This window comes from Schistocerca piceifrons, chromosome 5 (assembly GCF_021461385.2).
Source record: "Schistocerca piceifrons isolate TAMUIC-IGC-003096 chromosome 5, iqSchPice1.1, whole genome shotgun sequence".
In the NCBI taxonomy this organism is placed as follows: domain Eukaryota; kingdom Metazoa; phylum Arthropoda; class Insecta; order Orthoptera; family Acrididae; genus Schistocerca; species Schistocerca piceifrons.
Genome location: NC_060142.1, coordinates 494717331 through 494743949, shown reverse-complemented (window position 1 = coordinate 494743949; position 26619 = coordinate 494717331). Strand labels below are relative to the sequence as shown.

Below are 26619 nucleotides of genomic sequence, written 5' to 3'. Positions count from 1 at the left end.
AATTAACAACAGTTTATTTTTTGGAGGGATCACCATTACCAGGATGGTATATGGTGATCCAGGAAATCTGCTTTTGAACTAGGCTCATGGGATAATTAGTTCTATAAGCCTTCAGCATCCTGTTGGATTTACATACATTGAGTATATTTTTGCCATTGGACTCATGGCGGGGTTGACTTGAAATTTTTGGAATCTCTTAATACAATCTCCCAATTAACTTTCACATGGTCGTATTATAAGTCTTATGCCACTTTCTTGATGTTGACCTCATTCTCACAGTGTTAGTTACACACTTCTGTTCAAAGTAAACATACAAAGAAACAGTAGTGTTTTCATTTTGACAGTTGCCACCTACGTCAAACATTCCCTCTTGTAATGCCTTGGCATTTGAGGCAAACCATTTGTTCAGATGCAGCTTTACTGTACATAATTATCCCATCAGTCTAGCTTAAAAGCAGATTTCTCGGTCCATAACACCTGAGCCTGGTACTGCCGATGCATCTGAGGGGGGGAAAAACTAAGTGCACCTCTTGTTACTCAGTACTATTCAGCTCTTATTTCTTAAGCACCTGCTTCAACAAGGCTATGACATTTTGAAATCGTACCCAGAAATGAGGTCTATTCTGTCTTATATTTTGTCCACCCCATCCAGAACAGCTTTTCAACCCAACCCAACCCAACCCAACCCAACCCAACCCCCCCCCCCCCCACACACACACACACAAAAAAGTCTACACAATATTCTAGTCAGACCCTACATTCTTTCTGCACCCATTTTCCTACCCGAATCCTGTGACCACACCATTGTTAAGGCATGCCCAATGCACCCTCCTGCCATCACCTACACCAGCCCAGTAGCTGGCAAAACATACACTATCAAAGGAAGTGCCAACTGTGAAACAACATATGTTGTGTACCAGCTGTTATGTAAGCAATGTTCTGCCTTCTACACTGAAGTGCCAAAGAAACTGGTATAAGCATGTGTACTCAAATACAGACATATGTAAACAGGGAGAATAAGGCGCTGCAGTCAGAAATTCCTATATAAGACGACAAGTGTCTAGCACAGTTGTTAGATCTGTTACTGCTGCTACTATGGCAGGTTATCAAAATTTAAGCGACTATGAACGTGGTGCTATAATCAGTGCACGAGTGATGGGACATAGCATCTCCAAGATACAGATACAGTGGGAATTTTCCACTACAACCATTTCAAGGGTGTATCGTGGATATCAGGAACCCAATAAAACATCAAATCACCGACAATGCTGTGAGCGGAAGATCATGCAAGAACGGGACCAACGACAACCGAAGAGAATTGTTCAACGTGACTGAAGTGCAACCATTCTGCAAATTGCTGCAGATTTCAATGCTGGGCCATCAACAACTGTCAATGTGCAAACCACTCAATGAAACATCATCGATATGGGCTTGATGACTGCACAACACAAAGCTTTAAGCCTCCCCTGGGCCCGTCAACACTGCCATTGGACTACTGATGACTGGATACATGTTGCCTGGTCAGATGAGTCTCATTTGAAATTATATTGAGCAGATGGACATGTACATGTATGAAGACAACCTCATGAATCTATGGACCCTGCATGTCAGCAGCAGACAGTTCAAGCTGGTAGAGGCTCTGTAATGGTGTGGGGCATCTGCAGTTGAGGTGATATGGGACCCCTGATACGTCTAGATGCAACTCTGACAGGTGACACATACGTAAGCATCCTGTCTGTTACCTGCATCCATTGCGCATTCCAAGAGACTTTGGCACTTCCAGAAGGACAATGTGACAACCCACACATTCAGAATTGCTGCAGAGTGGCTCTGGGAACACACTTGTGAGTTTAAACACTTCCGCTGGACATCAAACTCTCCAGAAATGAACATTTTGAGCATATGTGGCATGCCTTGAAACATGCTGTTCAGAAGAGCTCTCTGTCCCTTCATACTCTTACAGATTTATGGACAGCCCTGCAAGATTCAGAGTGCCAATTCCCTCCAGCACTACTTCAAACATTTGTCGAGTCCTTGCCATGTCATGCTGCAACACTTCTACGTGCTCATGGGGGCCCTAGACAATATTACGCAGGTGTACCAGCTTCTTTGGTGCTTCCGTGTACATTTGTATGACTACTGCCAACTTACCAGCAAGGCTTAATGGGCAGAGATGGACTGTGTATACTGGCAACTCACAACATTCTACTGCAGAGCAAATTCTACAACACAACGTTTGTGACCTCGATGCCTGTTTGACCACACATGCTAACTGAATTCTCCCTCCTGACATGTTTCACAGAACTTCACAGTTGAGAATCGATTTTACATGTGCTTGATTCTTGCTGAACATCTGTCCAAACCTAGTGAATTTCTGTTGTCTCAGAATTTCTTTACAGTAACCATTCCTTGTTTTTGCTTCGTTTTATATTTGTTTATTTCTTTTTTTCCCCCTGGCCCCTCATCTGTCTACCATGTACAATGCACATAGCTTTTCACTTTGACTCTTTCATGACATTTATTTCAGTAATCTCTGTCTTGATTATTACCCAATGTTCCATCCTTACGTACTCTGTTTTAAAGTCTCAGACGATGCAGTCACCAACAATCAGTCTTTCTCCCTTTCATCCAGCCCAATGAGTCTCCCCTGAGAGGGAGATTCTGGGTGACATTTCCATAACTCTTTCCATTTCCTAAACCTCAGCAGTCCTTTTCCCTCATCCCTCTTCCTTTCCCTTCAACCCTTCTGTCAGAAGGAGCCATTTTAGATATCCATACTAGACTTTTAAGGACAATTATTTTAGTTTTTATTGAAATTTAATATATAATTAAGCCTGTGCAGTACCAATGCTTTATTACATACAGGGTGTTTCAAAAATGACCGGTATATTTGAAACGGCAATAAAAACTAAACGAGCAGCGATAGAAATACACCGTTTGTTGCAATATGCTTGGGACAACAGTACATTTTCAGGCGGACAAACTTTCGAAATTACAGTAGTTACAATTTTCAACAACAGATGGCGCTGCAAGTGATGTGAAAGATATAGAAGACAACGCAGTCTGTGGGTGCGCCATTCTGTATGTCGTCTTTCTGCTGTAAGCGTGTGCTGTTCACAACGTGCAAGTGTGCTGTAGACAACATGGTTTATTCCTTAGAACAGAGGATTTTTCTGGTGTTGGAATTCCACCGCCTAGAACACAGTGTTGTTGCAACAAGACGAAGTTTTCAACGGAGGTTTAATGTAACCAAAGGACCAAAAAGCGATACAATAAAGGATCTGTTTGAAAAATTTCAACAGACTGGGAACGTGACGGATGAACGTGCTGGAAAGGTAGGGCGACCGCGTACGGCAACCACAGAGGGCAACGCGCAGCTAGTGCAGCAGGTGATCCAACAGCGGCCTCGGGTTTCCGTTCGCCGTGTTGCAGCTGCGGTCCAAATGACGCCAACGTCCACGTATCGTCTCATGCGCCAGAGTTTACACCTCTATCCATACAAAATTCAAACGCGGCAACCCCTCAGCACTGCTACCATTGCTGCACGAGAGACATTCGCTAACGATATAGTGCATAGGATTGATGACGGCGATATGCATGTGGGCAGCATTTGGTTTACTGACGAAGCTTATTTTTACCTGGACGGCTTCGTCAATAAACAGAACTGGCGCATATGGGGAACCGAAAAGCCCCATGTTGCAGTCCCATCGTCCCTGCATCCTCAAAAAGTACTGGTCTGGGTCGCCATTTCTTCCAAAGGAATCATTGGCCCATTTTTCAGATCCGAAACGATTACTGCATCACGCTATCTGGACATTCTTCGTGAATTTGTGGCGGTACAAACTGCCTTAGACGACACTGCGAACACCTCGTGGTTTATGCAAGATGGTGCCCGGCCACATCGCACGGCCGACGTCTTTAATTTCCTGAATGAATATTTCGATGATTGTGTGATTGCTTTGGGCTATCCGAAACATACAGGAGGCGGCGTGGATTGGCCTCCCTATTCGCCAGACATGAACCCCTGTGACTTCTTTCTGTGGGGACACTTGAAAGACCAGGTGTACCGCCAGAATCCAGAAACAATTGAACAGCTGAAGCAGTACATCTCATCTGCATGTGAAGCCATTCCGCCAGACACGTTGTCAAAGGTTTCGGGTAATTTCATTCAGAGACTACGCCATATTATTGCTACGCATGGTGGATATGTGGAAAATATCGTACTATAGAGTTTCGCAGACCGCAGCGCCATCTGTTGTTGAAAATTGTAACTACTGTAATTTTGAAAGTTAGTCTGCCTGAAAATGTACTGTTGTCCCAAGCATATTGCAACAAACGGTGTATTTCTATCGCTGCTCGTTTAGTTTTTATTGCCGTTTCAAATATACCAGTCATTTTTGAAACGCCCTGTATGTAACATTCAGTTCCAGGATCAGTGCCAATATCCTTTTCAAGTAATGTCTTATGATAGTCCATCCCAATAAGCAAGTACTGTGCCTTTCACTTACAACCAAAATTACTGCATTGCGTTCTTAATCCACCTCAATGGATTGCACATCATTCCACATTTAACTGACCTTATTAACTGCTGAAAACTGGGCACCTTAGGACCCAATTGCAGGTATGAAATTTCTCTGACAAATCAAAATTGTGTGTAAAGCCATGACTCTTAGCAGACCATTCGCCTTCAATGGGCAACACCAATTAAACCACCCAACCACACTTTGAAGCTTAAATTTACCAGAACTTCTCTCGTACAGCACGTATCTAATGTCACGAAACTGCTGCCAATTACAGGAAAGTCTTGGGTAATATTGTGTCCCATTCAGTTATAAAATTTATGCAGTGTCTTTCCAATTAAGATGCTGCAAATTTGAAAATCAGTAAGTTTCAAAATTTAGCCCTCCAACAAACATTAATTTAATGCAAATGGCAGTATAATTACTGAGAGATTAATATCTAAAATAAGTGAAACCTATGTTGACAGCAAAATGCTGTTTCAACAGATTTGTTCCATTAAGAACAGAATTTACACTGTAAGTACCACTGTAATGTGAGAAATTACATTATTTTAAGATAACTTTATGAGGTACACTCTAAAAAGATAGCAAAGGTGCTATTTAAGATAATGGTTTTGTTTCTGTTACTAGTTTTGGTCAGTGAGTATCACACAGCACTAATCACCCTGAAGTGTCTTAAGTTTTTATGTCAGATAAGTACTATACAAACCCTTAATGTGAAGAGTCGTATAAAATCATAAATGACAACAAGAAGTGAAGTAAATACAAATTTTGGAGATGATGTGGTTATTATATAGTGCAACACCCAAGTCAGTAGAAAAATTGACACTTGAAAACAAACAACATGTAGTGTATACAATGGTATCAGGTTACATATTTCTTCTTCACAGTGTAGTTAAAATGTCAGGTAAAAGGTGAAATGAACAGTGGAGTGGGAAAGAGTACCACCATTAGGTAAGGATTATATTGCTGAGTAAATTAAAGTTCATGGAAGGATGAAGATGTAAGAGTAAAAACATTAACCTCATCACTTTCAATGCAAAAAAAAACATAGTTAATTTAAACTTTCAGCCGTTATTTATTGAAGACTGGGGTCCCAGTGACCAAATTTTGCTTGCTGATTACCGAATTAAGCAAAATCTCTAAGCAACAAAAGAAGCAAAAGGAAAGTATTGGGTAACAGAACATCCAATCCATTCATATGTGCACCTTTAGTCTAATGAATAAAGCATTTTCCACCTAATAACTAGATGAAAGACCTGAGACTTCAAAATTTTATGGAGAAGAAAAAGTAGTCAAGGAGTGGCAGATATCAAAAAGATATCAGAGGTCATAAAATTCACCGACAGAAACATTCAGCAAGTTGATCAAGCAGCCTATGGGTCCAACTGGGGTGAAAGAAAATTATTCTACCAGCCAATATGACATCACTCTGTGTCATCAGTAATAAAAATAAAACTATAAAAAAGTCATCCTGCATCACCGTCATTAATAGTGAAGTGCATTTAAGTAACTGAGCAGTATTAGTATAGACCTACAGTCTGTTTCTACATATGTTTCCTGGTGCAGTGTGGCTGAGGACAGAGGATAAGAACAAAATGGGACTACCAAGTACATTCTTTAACATCTTACAGCTCGCCAGTTGCAGACACCCAATTTCTGTATCAGTTTTTGTCACAGAAGTGAAAGGAGTGCTTCACTGTACCTGCATTGTCTACCCACATTTGAAAACTAACTAACTCACACTCTCTCTCTCTCTCTCTCTCTCTCTCTCTCTCTCTCTCTCTCTCTGCTTCACTGTCAGACTTTTGCTCTCAGAAATATGAATATTCAGAATGTAGACCAAAATTCCCACTTCTTAACATACATGCACTTAATATGACCAAAATTTCCATGTGGTTGAGAAAGGTAAACAGGCTAATGGTAGTGTGATGACTGTGAAACAGCACTTCAAAAACCATTGTAACCATAGCTAGTAGGTATTTAAAGGTTTCGAATATAGGCCAAGACGACTTCATAAATATAGTGTTTCATAAGATAAGTTTTCAATGTCTCTGTTCCTTAGATGCAAAGGAAGTCGGCGGACAGAGTTGGCTATCTCCTATCCCCACATTCCTTAATAAATCATTCAGGACGTAGTGAACAAACTTAAAATTTGTCCCATCCTTGCACCTCAAATTTTACAATTCTCTCCAGTACCAATGTTTAGGACTGAAAGAAGTCTTAACCAGGAGCAAATACCTCTAGAACCCCAGGTTAAGATTATACAGGCTTCCACTGACCTGGCTATATTTGAGAATCAGACACTATTAAATCATTCTTCTCAAACACCACTGAGTTCAAAGAGCTACTTCTTCTGCAGTAAGGTTGCATGGACTGTCTTTTTTGTATTCGTGTATTAAATATTTTGCTTGCTGATTTCCTTCTTTTATTGAAATCTGCAAAATGCATTCAGCAAAGAGGTACAAGTATTAGATCCCAAAGAAAAAATTATTGTTTTGGTATAACCTATGTAAATTTTAATAAATGCCAAAGAGTAAACAATAACTGCTGATTTCTGTTGGTGGCTTTCAAATTCCACTCTACTTTCATCTCTAGTTTCTGAAACATAGTTTTAGAACACATGCTTGCTTTGCGTTCTACACCTCTCATGTAACAGCACAATTTACTATATTTCAACTCAAGTAACAGTACAGTTTACAAATTTCAAGTCTTATTTCAGTGCCCACCCCCCACCCCCTCCCCCCTTTACATCTTGTTGGCTCTCAGCTGCAAGATCATTACATAAGGACAACAGCTCCATTTCCCACAAATTGTTTAAAATATATTGTAACATTGCCTTCTTCACTTGGCTTATAAGAACTTCTTAACTCTCTTAATTGACTTTTAATTTTGACAATGGAAAATCCAGAATGGAATAAGAATATTAAAAGAATTGATTGCTACTAACCATTCAGAAAAGAAGGTGAGTCACAGACACAATAAAATAACACTGCTAAAATATTGTCATTGCAGTATGAAAGAATACTGCTAAAACATTATGCCATTGCAGTATCTCTAGTCTATGCTGAGACGCTGTGCATAGTGAAGAATATTGTTTTTGGCTTAAGACTAAGGATCTCCGTTGCCAAGGCAAATATTGTTGTAGCCAATGAGAGGTGAAAGTGAATTAACACGCTCACTGCCACAAGGCCCCTGGCAGACACAATAGAGGTTCATACTTGATGTCGTGGACCTGCTGGCAGCCACACTGTCCACTCCGTATAGTACAGTATACCTTGGATGGTGTGGAAAGTTACAAAAAAGTAAGTTCAAAACATTGAGCAAGACATTGTACCCAATTTCCTATACGCTGTTGTTGACTCAAAAAAATGTAAATGCACACTACTGCAATATATATTGTAGCCTACTAAAGAAACAGATCTTGTAGCAGCCAGTGGGCACCTTTACTGTGTCTGCTGGCTGCCTCTTGGCAATCAATCTATTAAACCTGTTCCACATTCTTCTAGCTAACTTGGAAATAATGTGAATGTCATGTTGGTAACGTAAAGTAGCTGAACACAAAGAGCATACCAATCAAATGACATAGTGCACAAACCTTGTATTCAAAATCAAGTCAACCCTAACATGAGATGAAATTTCAGCTGTCTTCACATTAATCTAGTGATGACCTTCATCTAAATATAGACTCTGCCCTTTGTCTGGGACTTTTTCAATTACTAAGATAGACCCAATTAACTGTGCCACAATTACTTAAAACACACACACACACACACACACACACACACACACACACACACAGAGAGACTCTTTCAGTAAATACAGACAACATACTCCACATACAAAAAAACGTGTATCAGTTCCTAGTCCGAGTCCTGGTAGGACATACCATTTTGCTCTGTAAAGGTTCATTTTGGCACAGCCCATTCCACAACAAAATTTCCTTTATCCAAACAAAAAGCTTAATGGATAGGTGAATAATTTTCTAAATAAATTAGAATGGCACAATTAAGTATTTTAATCATTCTTATTTTGCAATACAATAATGGAACAGTTGTTGTCATTCATAGTACACTGCAAAATAATTAGTGAATTAACCATGTGCCCCAAGTGAGGGAGATGTGTGCAAGCCATACAGCAATTACAAAAATCTTTTTTTTTATGTAAGGCATCAGGAACTTGCGTAATGTGTGACAATACAGAATATAAAATGCATAAATAGTTTAAGTACTGAAGGTAAGAAACGTCACATCCTTCCGACGTTCATATGTTGGAAACTTTAAGCTACGCAGCACACACCAAGATAACAAGCTCAAGTTACAAGCACTTCTATGTCAGAAACTTGCAAAAAGTTAGGTCTGTTTAATTAAGGTACTCTCATATTATTTCCAAGCTTGAAATTTTCAAGTTATTAAACTCCTGATAATTTGAATATGAAGCACAGAAGCAATAATTTATGTCAATTTACTGAGGATTATTCCTGTACACACTACAAAATATATGTAATAGGTTTCAACATATGGGTTTTGTCTGCATAAAGTATCACATACTTCAACAATGGTGACATTTGTATTCACACCTAAAGCCACTTGTATTATATTATAACTGTATAAAAATAGATTTACTGCAACAAAGCTGCATATACATTTGCACCAAAATTTTTGTTTAAAAATGATGTTAAATATGATCATTCAATGTATTTAAGAAGAAATTAACATTGGAAACAAGGAAAGCTTATGCTTAATTTGATACTTTCAAGGAACTAAAAGTTATCACTTTTAAGACAAATTACTACACCATCTAAAATTCATAAGTATCATAAAAAAGGCAGTGAACTGGAAGGAACATTTTCAGCTGAAACTGATGGACATTCAGCAAATTTAATTAGTTATGATGCCTCTATCAATCTTCAACTAATTTTCCAGTTCCCATACTTTTACACACGAGCAATGTTTCCAGTAACAGTAATTTGAAACTGCCTACAACATAGTGCTTTATCCAAGAGCTACCTCAATATTTTGCAAATGCTTTACTTTTGCCAAAATAAATCAGCGGAGGAGTTTTAATTACAAGATCACTGTTGTTCTACTGCATTTAAATGCAGTTAAATAAACTATCAATTGATTCTGACTGACACAGTGCAAATCTTATGTCACAAGAAGTTATTCTCCAGCACCTCATAAGTAAAAAAGGCTTTTCCTGGCCAAATATAATTCAAGCTTTAGAAAATTTATATTTCAGCAACAAAATCTAGGACAGCAGAAATAATAGCACCTACCATTTCCAGCCAACTGTTAATATTGCTCAATTTCCAATAAAACAATTGATAAGAAAATACTGAACAACCACAATTTACACAAATGAAAAATGTTCACATCAATATGGCAGTAAACATGTTTTTGAAACATGTAACCAACTGTTTTATTTAGCAAAAAATCACATATCTGAATCAAAGAATGACATTTAACTAATACGAAGTTATAACACCTATATTCCTCAATGTGTTGTCTTTTATATATTATACTCTAAACATAATTGCTATCAGTGATAGTTATGTCTTTACTAGTAACCTCATAGTGTCATAAACTGTCTTTATATGAAGCAATAAATGTCATCCATATTTCCAAAGCAGCTGTACGTTTTTTATATTAACTATGAACAGCTATAAAATAACAATACAAATGAAATTCCTTTACAACACATCAAATATGCTTTCACAAATTAACCACAAAATCTGAAACACAAAAATTGTAATATTTCTGAAACTTAATTCTAAGTTAGTTTTTGTCAATTGTTGTGTCTCAATTACGATGTTTATACGGAAAATATCGGGAATGGAATTTTGTAAAGCACTTCCAGTGTTAAAACTGTGCAATCCCGTTACTCTCGGAAGGCACAACATAACTTCTACCCAGACAAAGTGTCTATGTAATCTAATAAACCTTGCAAGCGCTTCTTTATCCTCTTCTGATCATCCAGTGTACAGCCCAAGATTGCACTTTCAAAATTCTTGTCAATGTTTCCAATGGATGTATGAGATGAACACGAATTCATGAATGCGATACACTTGGATTTTGTTCCAAAAGGATCTTCACGTAATCCGATTACAAGTGAATCAATAAAACCATTCACTTGATGCAGAGCTTCCTCCTGGGTTCCATCACGTGTAGTCTTCACAAGGACTTCCACAGTTAAACAGTGGTTAGCTATATGATCTGCATAGTGCAACACATGTTCCCTATCACCTGCAAACACAGGACGGCATTTTCTTAGACGACTTGCATGTATACAAAAGTTCCTATAAATAAGCTATAATTTGTTTTAAGATGTATAAACCTGTGAGAGCTACATAATCCTTAACAGAGTTCAGTTAAGAACACCTATGACTGGCAAGTTACTAAAGTCAACAAGAATTTTAAAATGTTTGAAATAAGGTACATTGTTATTATAAATTGTTTAACACTGGTATCTACAGTCACAGAGAAAGCATCCTGTTTTTTTTTTTTTTTTTTTTTTTTTTTTTAAGGAAAAGTCACATTTGTTATGATCTGCACTACAACAGAAGCAACAAAACAAACCTTAAGGAAATCGCAAGTAGGTAAGTTTCAATTTTTTCCGTAATTTTTTGAAGGATACTAATTATTCTATGTTATTAAAAAGACTTTATTGTTGCCTTTGTTTTGTTGAGTGTACGATAAAATTAGTACTTTAAGCATACACATGTATTCCAATTATTGGTTCTTTTAAATTATCAGAATCTTAAATAAGACAAGGGTGTCAACATCGGATTTCATACTATAACTTGAGTTTTAGACTGTATCTGGAAGTAATTTCAATGCTGTTCGTACTGATATCAGTTTTATGAAGGTATGTCACATAGAACCTATAATCAACATAGGGTGAGAGCTGAAGATGTTGCTAGCTTATTTTCTAGTATCAGTATTCTAAGTTATTGTTACTTTTCCCCCCTGGGCACATGGGTCCTGAGAAATATCAACAATGTACACAAAGAGTCTATGATATAGAACATAAGGGCACGTCCTATTAGAAAAGAAAATGGTAATAATGATGAAAACATGGTTCACAATTTTGAAACAGTAAATATTGTATTCTGTTAGAAAGATGGATGACAAATTAAAGCTTGAAGTAAAATGATCTTTCCAGTAAGGAATGGCACAAGGTATTTATGCGAAGACAGCACAATTTAAGTACAAGGAGTTGACAAAATTTAACTACAAACTGAAGAAAAAGGGTCAACCAAAGCGTCCAATCCCACCCGTTGGCTTTGACCCGCGAGACGAGGCTGTTGTGTGTGACATCATGACGGCGCGGAGTTTGGTTTGTGAGTGTGACATGTTTGTAAGTGTTGGCGTGTTGCTATTTGTGGTGCCCTCTGGTGGTGTGTTTAGGGGCTCCGTGTTGTGTGGTGTATTGGGTTCTGTTTGCTGTTACTGCTTGTTCTGAGTGGTTCTTGTTTTGGCTGTGTGTGGAGAGGAATTGTTTTCAGTGAGTTAACAATTTAGTGTTTCTTGTGCGAAAGTTATTGTAGTGCTGTTCACTGTAGGTCGTGTGTTAATTTGAGTAAATTAATTTGTTGCTGCTCTTGTTAGGTATGGATGTGACAGATAAAATTAACAAATGCGCATTTGCATGTTGAGATGGGGGTGAGTCTGATGGAGTTTATTAAATTTCTGCAGCTGTTTGGCTTGTTGGCAGAAGTTGTGAAGTGTGCTGTTTGTGGTCATGACATGAAATTTGCAAAAGTTCTGGCGTCTCGGACCAGGGACAGTTATATGTGGCAGTGCCGTAGGGATAACCTATGGCACTCCATACGACGCAGCTTCTGGTTCGAGAAGTCTAGGTTGGGCATGTGCGAGATTGTGTTGTTGACGCACTACTTTTGTTATAAATCATCTCACAGTTTTTGTGTGCATGAGACTGGTGTGAGTGAGAGGAGTGTGCTCGACCAGTTTTCGTTTTGTCGTGAACTGTGTTCTGAGTTTATTAAGTACAGGGGTAAGTTGGGTGGGCCTCAGGTTGTGGTGAAGGTGGACGAGTCACAGTTTGGGAAAACGAAGTATGGGAGGGGTAAGTCTGTGGTTGGTGTCTGGGTGTGGGGGGCTGTGGTATCGGGGGAGGGGGGCTTTGGGATGTGTTTTTAGGGTTGTGGAGGGGCGGACTAAGAGGGAATTAGTGGGGTTAATTGAGGAGTTTGTAGAATTGGGTTCTACCATAGTTTCTGATGCTTTTTCTTCTTATAGGGAATGGGTGAGAGGGGGTATAATCATTTAGTAGTGAACCATAGTTCAAGAGTTTAAAAACTATGAGATGGGGGCTTCTACAAATACCATAGAGGGAATGTGGGGGGCTGTTAAGTCAGTTCTTGGGAGGGGGAAGAGGTGCTCATTTAGATGAGTACTGTTGGTGGAAGGGCATCCCTGAAGACTATTGTTTTTTTTCCGTTTTTAAGGGCTATTAGTAAGACGTACAGGCTGAAGGTAGGTGGTTAGGGTGGTTTGTGTAGCTGGTGGCAGTGGCTCGGGGAGGGGGGGGGGCAGGGGATGTTGGTTTGCGATTTAGTTTTGGAGGATCTATTTTTTTGCAGTTTTTGTTGAGTTTTAGTGTAAGATTGAGATTTGTTTATATTTTGTTCTTTTGTTTTTTGTTTATGTGTATTTTATTTTGGGATGAGGGGGGGAGGTTGGGTGGGGGTGGGGTGTGGGTGGGTTGGGTCTTTCTTTTGGTTGTGTATTTTTTTTTTGTGTGTGTGTGTGTGTGTGTGTGTGTGTGTGTGTGTGTGTGTGTGTGACTGTGGTGGCTCACCTAGGTTGTGGCACCAGAATTTTGCTGTGGTAAGTTTTTCTTTTTCTCTTTTCAGTATATCTGTTATGTGTGTTGTGGCTGGTGGGGCGGTTCTGAGCTGTGTGGTTTGTGGTATTGGTGATTTGGTATCATGTGCTGCTTTGTAGGTATGTAGTTAAAGGGAAGTTTTTCATTCCAATGTGTGGTCATATCCGTGGGTGTTTTGGTATTGGGAGTCGCTATTGACCTACGTGGGTGAAGGGAACTGTTCGAATCAAAGGTGTGGTTGTGGCTTTGGGTATTCTGGTATCGGGAGCTGCTGTTGAGCTATATGGGTAGAGGGAAGTGTTTTATTCCAATGTGTGGTTGTGGCTTTGGGTGATCTGGTATCGGGAGCTGCTGTTGAGCTGTATAGGTCAAGGGAAGTGTCAGATTCCAGAGGATATTGTCTTTAGTGGAATTTGGGGAGTTTTGTGTAGTCAGTTTTTTTCATTGTTTTGTGGTGTGTCTAAATTTGTTTATATTTAGTTTGTCCCCACTGAAAACCACTCAATTTCCCATGCTTGTCCCGTTAGTTTGATTAGGCTCTTTGTGGAAGGTATATGTACTGTTTTTGTTTATGTATTTTCATGTTTGTTGTCATGTTTAATAATGACGTCATAGGCGCCATATTGGAGTCTTAGTGGATGGTCATTTTGGCCATATTTGTGACGTCATGGGTCAAAGCAGACAGGTGCAATCGGACGCTTCCATATTTCCAAGAAAAGTCACTCAAGATAATATTTAATATTGGTTAATGAGGTTCACAGTTATTTTGAGGAGAGACAAACAATTTCGGTGTTTGTGGACACAAGTAGAATTTTTAACAAAGATGAAACACCCCTCTTTCTTAATCCAAAGCGTGGAATGGTTCGGGCTGAACAAGGAAGCAAAACAGTATACCAAGGGGCTGGAAATGATGAATAGGAGACCATCACAACACTCATTATGGGAAAGGCTGTTGGGGAACTCATCCACCAACGATTGTATTTAGGTAAATAGAGTAGTTTCAGTTGTTTACTGTGTTTTGTCTCTGTAGTATCTAGCAAGACTAGTTTATATTCTGCACATGTTCCTCCAGGTAAACCAGAATACCAATTACCACTGCCACAGCAGTCCCAAAGGAATGGGCCACAGGGCATTCAGACTGTGTGTGGATGAACTACGTAAACTGCTACTAATACATTGTCAACATTTACCACCAATGATTGGTGAAAAGAAAATTTCAGTTTCCAGGTGTTCTGATACTGTATGCTCATACGTGTGTGTCACTGCACCCTCCCCCTCCCACCACCACCACCACCACCTTCCCCAAGCAAGTTTTGCACACTGAAATGACGACTATATCCAAATGCAGTACATATTTTGGAACATGTGAATGTTGTTGTATTCTATACTCTAAAACAAAAACAACAGCAATCCCAGAGACCCAGTCGCAAAAGGATTTAGTTTTGGCTGGAAGATCAAAGCGAAGTTTCGTGACTAAGAACTTTCATTGAAAATAAGGGAGACTGGACAGGTTGTGAACAAGAGTTGTCCCTTTAGAACCTTTGGAAGAAAGTTATACATGATACACCTCAGCAACCAATCTCTCAAGCACCATTGCCTGCACCACAGGATGCCTTGCCACAGGTTTCATCACCGGAACAACTTTCTCAATTCCAAGAAGTGGGAGGGAAACATCACAGTCAGTGACACATCTAGAACCTAGCATGCCATAAAAAGTCATAACAACAGCAAATGAGCAAAAACCATACACTAGTGCCGATTTTGCACCATCACCCTTTAAAAGAGCTGCTTTTTAGCCTAGCCATACTATTCAACCATAGTAAACAAGAACATAGAAAAAGTCCCAGCTGTTGTCTCATCTTCTCAAATGATATATTACTCACAGAAAAAGGAGGAAATGAAAAAGAAACTAGAAATAGGGAAACAAGAGTTATCAAAAGATCTGATAAAAGTAAGAGGATTAAAAATATTTATAAAAGTAAAACAGTTCTTAGCTAACAAAGCTGATATTTCTTTTATTTCACACTATCAAGTAACTGATATCGTAGAGACGCCTGAACTGTCAGTGAAAGAGGAAAGAATCAAACGTGTTTTCAAAAGGTTTCTTAATGTAACAGAAATGTAAGTCTAATACATTTGCTTCTGACGTCGTTTTGTAACCATTAAGTTTCAGTAGTAAACTCCTTTCCCATTTTCAGTTGTTTTTACTGTCCTATTTGAAGATGATCACCAAGTTGTTAACGAATGTTATTTTTAAGGGCTGTAATTCTAAATGTACTTCAGGTGATCTACATATACTGTAAATGTTTGCAGCTAAACTTACATACAAAAATAATTGTTGTGACTAGCTCTGCAATTTCCTTCCATCCTTTTATAATCACGGGGATATGGGAAATATGTAAACCTTATGTGGTAAGGATGTCACCTGGAGGAGCATGTCCATTTTAGGGTGTCTATTTTATGAACAATTCAAAGATTCTGTTCCCACTTTTAGACAATAGTGTACACCATCAGTTTAACAATCCATGGTATTTTAGGTGACGCTGGAAGTTGAATTTTCAGAAAATAATTTTAAAACCCGGGATTATTTAATAGTATGCCAGTAATATTAGAAGGCAGAAAAAAAATCGATAACGTGACGACTACAGGTGCTCTTACCTTACCGTCATACAATTATAAACTAACACCGAGTTCTTTAAAACGACTCCATAGAATGGCAGTTTAAAACGATATCGTAAATCATGCATTTGCTCAGTCTATCATTAGCCTACTTTCCTTTTGGGTATTGCTCACTGGTCACAGTAATTACACAGAGTGATGACAAAGCTACACAAAAATATTCTCACAGTCTCACAAAACGAATATCTAATAAGTGGATTAATCACCAAATCCTGATGTTCCAGGAATTAAGGTTTTGCGCAACTTCAGTGATAAAATCATTAACTCCGTTCCTTCAGAAGCCAATTCCTTTACCTCAAACAAGTATTTCTGTTGACCAGTCATTTTGAATTAGAAAAATATTCATATTTCAATTAATGTTTCACATTACACTGCGACAGACCAATCGCAAACAACACTCGAACACACGCATTTTACAAATGAACTACTGCATCCGAGTAGCAGGTAGAATAGCGTGTTGCGCATTATAGAATTTTGAATACGCATCCACGGACATCTGTAATAGCAGCTACCATATGATCGGTACTCAAAAAAACGAAAATGTCGGCAGTTACTTACAATAATTACAAAGGTACTCACTTTCAGACAATTCAATCATCATCTCGGAATTCTTCAGTGTATCTAACGTTGTAAGAAGCGTGTCCCTTTCTTCTTCCAATTTTAAAGCTTCTCTTCTTAGTCGTTCAACATGCAGTTCAACCTGATCCAAAATATCTACTATTCGGTCTTTCGGCGACTTCTGCGGACTTCCTGGATTGGAGTCTACTATATGGGTTACTACCTCTGCACTTTCTTCTATTACTTTTGATCCACTATCAACTTCCATTATATTCCAACTTTCAGTAGCAGGCAGTGGAATGCTACGGTCAGACGACATTAACGTCAACACGACAAATTTTTCACGTACACAACACAACAAACCCTCTCACCACACCGTTACCACCATAACAACTCTTGTACTCAAAGATTTCCATTTGGAAACAACTCGGAGTCTCGGACCTTCTAGAGTGCTCTATATCCAAAGTTGCTATATTCGTGAGCACGGAGGCTAAGATCTCTGACTGAGGTCGTGTAAACCTGTGGATAACTTCTGAATCATTAAAATGAGTACGGAACAACTGGAGTTCGGCTAAAATCGGTCGATTTGGTTGTGACAGGTGTACCTTGTAGCGTAGTTCGAGGCTTAGGTGATAGTTTAGTTGTAAATTGGCTTCGACTGATTAAATATGGTGAAAAAGTAAAAATTAAGTCTGCGCTACAGATCACTCTGTCATCATAGCCAATTCCACGGATTTCATCTCAACGCCAGTTCTACCGTACTAATTTTAACGATTCGTCCAAATGTGCCTTTATTTGCATAAACGTTACGACATGTACTGATGTGCGCAGCTTTCAAACATGTACATTGGCTGAAGTACCTGTGTAAAGCCATATTAGGTTTCGTCAAGATAGTATTTGGTGTGTTTTATATTATAACCACATTAAGGACACCGGCTTTACAAAATTTTTGTGGGTGCATATCAATGGCGGACACTAGTACATGTTTTCTGGGCAGTCTCGATATTTTTTTTGAAATGATTACCTTTTATTTATAATCTGTGGCAGCTGCTGTGTAAGAACACAAGAGCCTTTCGAATTTATTGGTTCGTTTTCTTTGAATGCTGTTAAGCGTAACATAGATGCTGCAATCTTTAGGCACTTAAATCTACTGCGCTACTGCTCCTCTAGATTCCGTGAAACTTGGCATCAGGGTCGCCAACACATCTTCAGTTGTGGAAGTTTTAAGGAGGTTTTGTGCATGCGCAAGTCGCGTGACGTAATTGCCTTACAGTAGAAATACATATGCAGTTGATAAACAACATGTACAGTTCACAATGTGCACAGCTAGTCCTTGCTGCTCAACTAGAAGTTTACGTCAGTGCCACCATGTGGGAGACTTTTATCCCCATTCGCTCGGTATGAATCCTGCTATATGATAGCACACTACTCAGATATGTTAACTCACTCAATATATATTGTAGTAAAATTAGACTGAACGTCAGTATATGTTAAAGCTATTTTGTGGGTTGCTGAATGAGCTCTAATATATTAAGTTACAAATTTTATCATAAAGTAATCCATTTGAGGCGCTGTGAATCATAAGGGCCTAAAGCATGTCACCACCCATTGTGAGACTGCAGCATTTATTCATGCTTTTGAAATCTGTTGAACTTATGGTGAGTCAGGTTTATCTGTGCTCTAGGCCCACATTGTATATATGAAAATTCGCAAAAAGTTGTGTCACTGGTTTCTCTAACATTCACTTAGATGTGGGACACAGCGGTGTGCTTTAGGCCACTATGGATCTTGTTGTTGTTGTGGTCTTCAGTCCTGAGACTGGTTTGATGCAGCTCTCCATGTTACTCTATCCTGTGCAAGTTTCTTCATCTCCCAATGCCTACTGCAACCTACATCCTTCTGAATCTGCTTAGTGTATTCATCTCTTGGTCTCCCTCTACGATTTTTACCCTCCAAGTTGCCCTCCAATGCCAAATACCCTCCACGCTGCCCTCCAATACCAAATTGATGATCCCTTGATGCCTCAGAACATGTCCTACCAACTGGTCCCTTCTTCTCGTCAAGTTGTGCCACAGACTCCTTTTCTCCAATGGATCTTAGCATCTCATTTATATCCTAGTCAAGTGACCATGTTTGTAGACATTACTACATCAGTTAAATCATTTCCACAAATGGCACTTTGTGTTTGGAATTCGTTGATTACTGTGCTGGAATCGGCTTTAGGATGCAGTGTAACCATGAACTACGTTTAATCTATTTTAAATGTTAACAGAAAAGGAAAGCTGTGAGGATAGATCATGAGTTGTGCAGGGGAAGCTCAGTCGGTAGAGCACTTGCCTGAGAAAGGCAAAAGTCCTGCGTTCGAGAATCGGTGTGGCAAACGGCTTTCATATCACTGCACATTTCGTTGCAGAGTGAAAACTTCGTTCTGGGAACAGAAAAGTAAATTACCAGGAAAAGTTAGCTGCAAAGCAACTAGGTCCTCCAACAACGGATCCTTTGAGTGAGAGAGTGACAAAGTCAAATAAGTGAACATTTAAGTGAACATTTAACAAGGAAATGTACAGTTAGCACAAGTTGTTGTGTGGGTGCTGTGTAAGAATATCTGGTTTTCAGTCTGAAGTAAATTCGTGAACTAATGCATCTGTTATGAATCTTGTAAATTTTTCCAAAAAAATGTAAAAGTAGCGAAACTCCCACTTACACAAAAATGTGCGATGGAGAGTTGAGAGAGTTTACATATCATTTAGTTATTGCCCTGAACTGTACTGAATTTCTACAAAACAACAAAATTCCGCAAAAACAATTCTTTCTTTTGTCAGATAAGTTATGCATCTTCTTCTATTTATTATTATTACTATTATTATTGTTATTATTATTATTATTATTATTATGGGCAGAGGCTGTAGTTGTATAAACTTGTTAAAAACATAAGTGTTTTACTGCAGATGCTATTAATTTCACTCTTTCAAATTGATCTGAACCTAAAATTTGTGAACACCCAGAATGTATACTCACAAGCTGCCACTGTTCATAATCTTTTCTGAACACTGCCTGTGTCATAAAGATCCGTGCTGCCATAAAGTAGGCATACATTGGGACTGCCCTAGTTCAACCACTAACACAACTAACTTTACAGCAAGAGAAATGAGATCAGACTCTGATTCAAATGTACTTGGATGAACCCACAGACCCAGAGGTGTAACACATGCAGTACGGTCCCACCTGCAAAAATAAAACACCTGACCCCCTAACATAATACACTCCAGGAAATGGAAAAAAGAACACATTGACACCGGTGTGTCAGACCCACCATATTTGCTCCGGACACTGCGAGAGGGCTGTACAAGCAATGATCACACGCACGGCACAGCGGACACACCAGGAACCGCGGAGTTGGCCGTCGAATGGCGCTAGCTGCGCAGCATTTGTGCACCGCCGCCGTCAGTGTCAGCCAGTTTGCCGTGGCATACGGAGCTCCATCACAGTCTTTAACACTGGTAGCATGCCGCGACAGCGTGGACGTGAACCGTATGTGCATATAGTCGGCATGCGGGAGGCCGGGTGGACGTACCGCCGAATTGCTCAACACGTGGGGCGTGAGGTCTCCACAGTACATCGATGTTGTCGCCAGTGGTCGGCGGAAGGTGCACGTGCCCGTCGACCTGGGACCGGACCGCAGCGATGCACGGATGCACGCCAAGACCGTAGGATCCTACGCAGTGCCGTAGGGGACCGCACCGCCACTTCCCAGCAAATTAGGGACACTGTTGCTCCTGGGGTATCGGCGAGGACCATTCGCAACCGTCTCCATGAAGCTGGGCTACGGTACCGCACACTGTTAGGCCGTCTTCCGCTCACACCCCAACATCGTGCAGCCCGCCTCCAGTGGTGTCGCGACAGGCGTGAATGGTGGGACGAATGGAGACGTGTCGTCTTCAGCGATGAGAGTCGCTTCTGCCTTGGTGCCAATGATGGTCGTATGCGTGTTTGGCGCCGTGCAGGTGAGCGCCACAATCAGGACTGCATACGACCGAGGCACACAGGGCCGACACCCGGCATCATGGTGTGGGGAGCGATCTCCTACACTGGCCGTACACCACTGGTGATCGTCGAGGGGACACTGAATAGTGCACGGTACATCCAAACCGTCATCGAACCCATCGTTCTACCATTCCTAGACCAGCAAGGGAACTTGCTGTTCCAACAGGACAATGCACGTCCGCATGTATCCCGTGCCACCCAACGTGCTCTAGAAGGTGTAAGTCAACTACCCTGGCCAGCAAGATCTCCGGATCTGTCCCCCATTGAGCATGTTTGGGACTGGATGAAGCGTCGTCTCACGCGGTCTGCATGTCCAGCACGAACGCTGGTCCAACTGATGCGCCAGGTGGAAATGGCATGGCAAGCTGTTCCACAGGACTACATCCAGCATCTCTACGATCGTCTCCATTGGAGAATAGCAGCCTGCATTGCTGCGAAAGGTGGATATACACTGTACTAGTGCCGACATTGTGCATGCTCTGTTGCCTGTGTCTATGTGTCTGTGGTTCTGTCAGTGTGATCATGTGATGTATCTGACCCCAGGAATGTGTCAATAAAGTTTCCCCTTCCTGGGACAATGAATTCACGGTGTTCTTATTTCAATTTCCAGGAGTGTATATGTAACCTATCATTAACTAACATAACTTTCGTTAATGCAGATAGAAACAGAAATTTAATAGTGTGTGTTGTAAAATTCCATATAATATAAACAAAGAGAGCATTCGTTTATTGTACTACAAGTATTAAACAAAAATTCTTAATACTGATAAATGTTATTATATATTAAACACATTATAGTGGTTGACAGTCAATATCAATAAGCATAACCCTATACCTCTATGTGTTGTTCGATTGATTTATACTTATAAAATCTCACTTTACCCATCTTCACCTCTAGTGACAGTAGACTTGTTGATGTGCTGCAGGAATAGGTAGAAACACATTCTCTGATTCTGTATTTTTGGGCTGAATATGCTTTTCCTACTGTTGGTGTTAGTAATATCTACCTGTGATGATTACAACAAACATATGACGAATTTATCCATAGCGATTAGGAAACTGTTCGAATTCCAAAGTTTGCGTAGAAGCAATAACCAATATTGTGTTTCAGCTTTCCACACGCATCCAGTAATTGCACAAGTTTTGAAAACTGCAAAAACTTTTGCCCAGCAAAGAGCTTTTACTCACACGTCCCATCAGTAGACCCTCTGCTTTGTACTAGGTATTCATGTGGTAACACCCATTCAGTCAACAATATAAGCTACCATGTCCTTCACAGTCATTGTCTAAACAAACAAAACGATATCAATCCAGAATATATATAAACAATTTCACTAAAATTTAAACCACATCTCTGTTATGTTTAAAAGAAATAACTATTGAGGTAATCTGTAACAATCAGTGTCATTGTATTTAGGATTATTCGTTATTATTGCTCAATATTGGCAGGCAGATATTTTAAAACAATTGTTGATAAATAGAATAGGAATAGTATAGTGCGTCACTTGTAAGGATCATGAAAGGAAACCGAAAAGATGGGATTCCAGTCATTCACACTATAAAGCAAGTGTACTTCTGGGGAGTGCCTTTGACTTGGCGAGAGAAACTCAAGGAATTGGGGGGGGGGGGGGTGTTGCTTGGTTGCATTTGCATGAAGACATCTGAAACAAATGTATATGTTTTAGAGATCAGGAATTTTAACTTTCATCTCAGTGTTTTAATAGTTCACTGTTTCTTGATGAAGGCAAGTGAGAAATATTTATTTTATTTTGATTTTATCAAACTAAAAAATTTATGGGTGCAGCATCCACTAGTCACTATGCATGAACCACATTGTAACATATGTCCTACAAATGAACGCTGTCCCGAAACACTAGTATGTAGCGACTCCCTTGAAAGGTACAATTTATTGATATTAGATGTCAGATAAAGAGGCATTGGCGTTTAATGATTTCAGAAGCCATATCAAACAGGGCAGGGGGCAGAATGGCGGTTCACCACTTTGGTGTAATAGGTAACGTCCTTAATAGTCGGTAAGGCAGTTGAATCTCAAATTTGGTCGTTTTGGTTCGATCCTGCCATCTGCAAAAATTGTCAGTTTTGAGAGCTTCTGCGACTTTTCATTGTCAGCAACTTACAAATTAAGAGTGAAGCGTGGAAATGCAAGCGAATATTCAAAACAAATTGATTATCTGCTAAAACAAGCCACCACTCATCATCAGAACAGAAAAACATAAAAAAGACTCACTTATGTGAAAAGGGATTAAAAGGTGACTTGGTCTCAGTGTCAGCCATCTATGAAGTGTGGCAGAAAGTCTACAAGTTGATTATTTCAGGAGACTTCTTTTCCAGACAGGAATATCTTCAAATGAAGTACATATGCAGAGAAAATATATTCTGGTATTTGCATAGGCATATTTCTGCTGATGTTTCAGTTGCATAGAGTAAAGTAAGAGTTTTAGTTACTTGGCAGTGAACTTTAATTTGTCATACAAATTAGAACATACTTAACACAAGCAGCACTTATTTAGCAGGGAGGAGCTACTCCTTACGTACTTTTTACAGTGCATACCACTATGTAAATAACCAGTATGTAGTTGACAGGTTCTCACTTTCAAAGAAACAAAATCCAGAAATAGTTGTAATTTTTCGCATAAATTAGAGCAAACTTCACACAACCAGCGCATTCTTCTTTGTACTGCATACCGCTATGTACCATAAATAACGAGTGTAACGTGGGCTGGTTGTCACTTTCAAAGAAATAAAAGACAGTAATATTTTCCAAAGCTGCAATTAATGAACCAGCCGAATACATAAATAGTTTCTGCTTTAATTTGTCTGCTAGAATGCCTTAAGCAATCATGACCGTATCTTGACAACAGAGACATCTATCGATGTCTTCAAGAAATCCAAAGTATATCCACAGTCTAAATAACATAACCATGGAGGTAAAGAAAGAAGGGAGGAGCCACTACAGATTTATTCTGTACAGTGGTTTGAAGCTAGGATGGATGGTGCTTGCCGCCATTTTAAGTAGCCCAAAACATTAGCAGACTACTGTTTACGAGTGGCTCTTATTCATTATTTCTGTCGTGTAAGACCAACAACTGTTTTAAATAATAAAAATTATAGAACTTACATGAATAACATAGTGTTGGAAAGGCAATTTCGAACGTTTTTATGTTCCTGAATGCGTATTTTCTCTAGTAATACGACGCAGTCAAAGTGATGTCATATGCAAGTGTCGTCGCCGTCACAGGGTGTATGAATGCGATGAACCTAATGTTCTGGGCTAATTAAGATGGCGGAGGTGTTTTTGACGTAAAAGTTGCGACACTCCGCCTCTTTTTTGGTGCCCACTGCGATTGCTGAGCGCCAAGCTGCCAGAAAGTTATACTGTGTTTGGCAAGATCTTGTGAAAGCGAAATTGAATCGTAATTGTTTATATTGGCCTGTAGAATGGTTTTTACAAACGAGAGCGTCTGTGGCGCAATAAATTGCAACAACAACAAGAGGACCACATTTGTCTTATTTTAGGTTTTCTAACGACCCTAGGAAGTGTGGAACGCTACTTTTCAGAATAGTTTATACATGAATTCCTTGTAACCTACAGATATCTGCTGGAGAATGTCATGTTCTTTAAGAACAAAAATATAGCTAGCAAACAGTGGAAGACCTGATGTTTTGCAGAAAGGTGTCGTATATCTACTCAAACAAGTGAAGCTTTCTTCGCAACATTTCCAGTCAAATCAGTAAATGTGGAACATAGGTAACGTGTATGGAATGCAATACCTACGTCATTTAATGTAGCAGACAATCTACCACAACTGTAGCTGGAGGAAAAGCCACACAGATTTGATAATAAAATAACAAAACAATAAAATTGTTTCCAAACACAGAAGAAACCAATTCCACAGTTGTTGCTGCATCTGACCCACAAACAGTAAGAATCTTTAACACATTCGCTTTTAAACCAAAGTAATTCCCGGGCCGTGCTCCAGCTCGCCTTGGTGCTATTGACATGTTGGCGTTGTGTATTGGTATTGTCACCTCTCGTTTTCTTAGTCTCTTCACTGGCGCCACTATTTTTGCTCGCTTGTCTGTCCGCGTGTGACAGCAGTGGCGTTTATCGATACCTAGTGCTGTGGTACTACCTTTGAAGTGGCCTCAAGTATTTCCAGGTCGTCGCGTGTCGGTGTTCAGTAGATGTGAGCCAAACGGTTATTCTGGAGTAACCGTTATCACAGTTCCAGTTATTCTTTGATAACCGTTATTTTTCGCTAGCGAATACCGAATACGCCGAGGGGCTACAGTTAAATAACGACATAGTTGGAATCCATGAGTATAGTTATCACTCAGTATAACTGCAAGTAGTGTGAAACGGCAGGAATGTCGTATGAATCGTGTTATAACCTTAGCTTATTAACTCCGGGTACATTTTAGTTGATGTTAGAACGATTATTAGTGTTTCATATTATATGTTTCTAGGTTATCGGTCGCTTTAGAAAGATTATCTTCGCAGCTTGAACAGAAAGTACGTGAAACTTCGCCACAGCACTGTTTAAGTAAAATGTTAACAACGTGCGTTTTTAAGTATGAAGTAATATGTAAACTGAATACTGTAGGTTAAATTCGAAGCTTAATTTCTTGTGCTCCTCAAATAATAGAATAAAGTGTACAGCCTTGTAATACAACAAAAAATATACGTAATGTGAAAGATTCGTTTACTCATGTGCTGTAAAAGATAGTCCTGTTGGGGAAACTGTGAGTACGCTAATCCAAGTTTTATGTGAGATTTGGAAACTGCTCGATTTCTCCAGCTACAGCATGTTTATAACATATGAAGACATGCAGATCGAAAGGTTGACAGTGTTACATTTATGGCACTACAACTCGATAATAAATTCAGTTGGGAAGGGCATACCACGTTTATTCACTATATTATTTCATAATGGAGCATATTCTGTGTTAACTCATCAAACGTAGCAAAAGTTTTTCGCATGTAAAAGCGTATAATAAAAATCGTTTGTGGTATAAATTCAAGAACATTATGTAGGAACCTGTTCAAGGAACTTTGTATTCTAACCACTGCTTCCTAGTATATTTATTCCTTAATGAAATTTGTTACAATTATTTCCAACTAATATCAGTACTAGAAATAGGAACAGCAATCTACATAAAGACCTAAAATCACTTACCTTGGTCCAAAAGGCGTCCAATATTCAGGAACATGCATTTTCAATAAACTGCCACCAAGTAAGCAACCATTAAAAACTTGGTTTCAGATAAAGCACGGTTCAGAGTGTGTTTGAAAGACTTTATGTCTGATTCCACCCATCATCAATATGCCGGAAATGGCTATTTTAAGTGTGTCTATGACGTCACTACATACACATGGCAACAAACACGAAGATACATATAAATAATACAATAACATCTCCCACCAAAAATACAATCAAACCAACGGGACAACTGTGGGAAGTTGGGGGTTTTAGGGTGAGGACAAGCTAGTAGAAAAAACACACCATGATCCCAAAACACAAAATGAAGAACAAAAAGAAAAAATACAGCATTCTGCTACACCAACAAAAATCTGCAGGAATCAGACACTTCCCTTGAACAATATAGGTCAACCATAGGTGACCATACCAAAACACCAATACCCTCAACTAAAAGTACGAAAATTGGAATCGGACATTTCTCTTGACCTACATAGGTCAACCTCAGATGACGATACCAAAACATCAACACGTACAACTATGAAAACGGAAATTGGTCATTTCCGGTGACCTATATAGGTCCATCACAGCTACTGATGCCAAAAAACCAACACCTACAACTGCGAAAAATATCACCGGGGTGTAAGACTGGAGTCACTGTGTCAGGAACACAGACACACAGTGATTCCATTACCAACTTCCAGGTTACCCGTAATGGTAGCCCGATAACTGCCAGAGAGCGAGAACTG

The 26619-nt window shown here is 39.4% G+C and overlaps 1 protein-coding gene across 1 annotated transcript; it reads right to left on the bottom strand.

The window, feature by feature from the left end:
- Positions 1–8514: 8514 nt before the first annotated feature.
- On the bottom strand, positions 8515–17073 carry LOC124798022 (BAG family molecular chaperone regulator 2). Its single transcript, XM_047261233.1, has 2 exons — positions 16629–17073; positions 8515–10765 (listed from the first exon to the last, which is right to left on the bottom strand). Exons 1-2 carry the CDS (start codon positions 16924–16926, stop codon positions 10428–10430), a joined length of 636 nt encoding a protein of 211 aa, XP_047117189.1. The 5' UTR covers positions 16927–17073; the 3' UTR covers positions 8515–10427.
- Positions 17074–26619: the final 9546 nt, after the last annotated feature.

Excerpts from the sequence above, each read along its gene's own strand:
- LOC124798022 (XM_047261233.1), bottom strand. The coding sequence starts at position 16,926 with ATGTCGTCTGACCGTAGCATTCCACTGCCTGCTACTGAAAGTTGGAAT. Across the intron at positions 10,766-16,628 it reads GATGATTGAATTGTCTGAAA|GTGATAGGGAACATGTGTTG; the intron begins GTGAGTACCTTT and ends CTGTGTTTGCAG.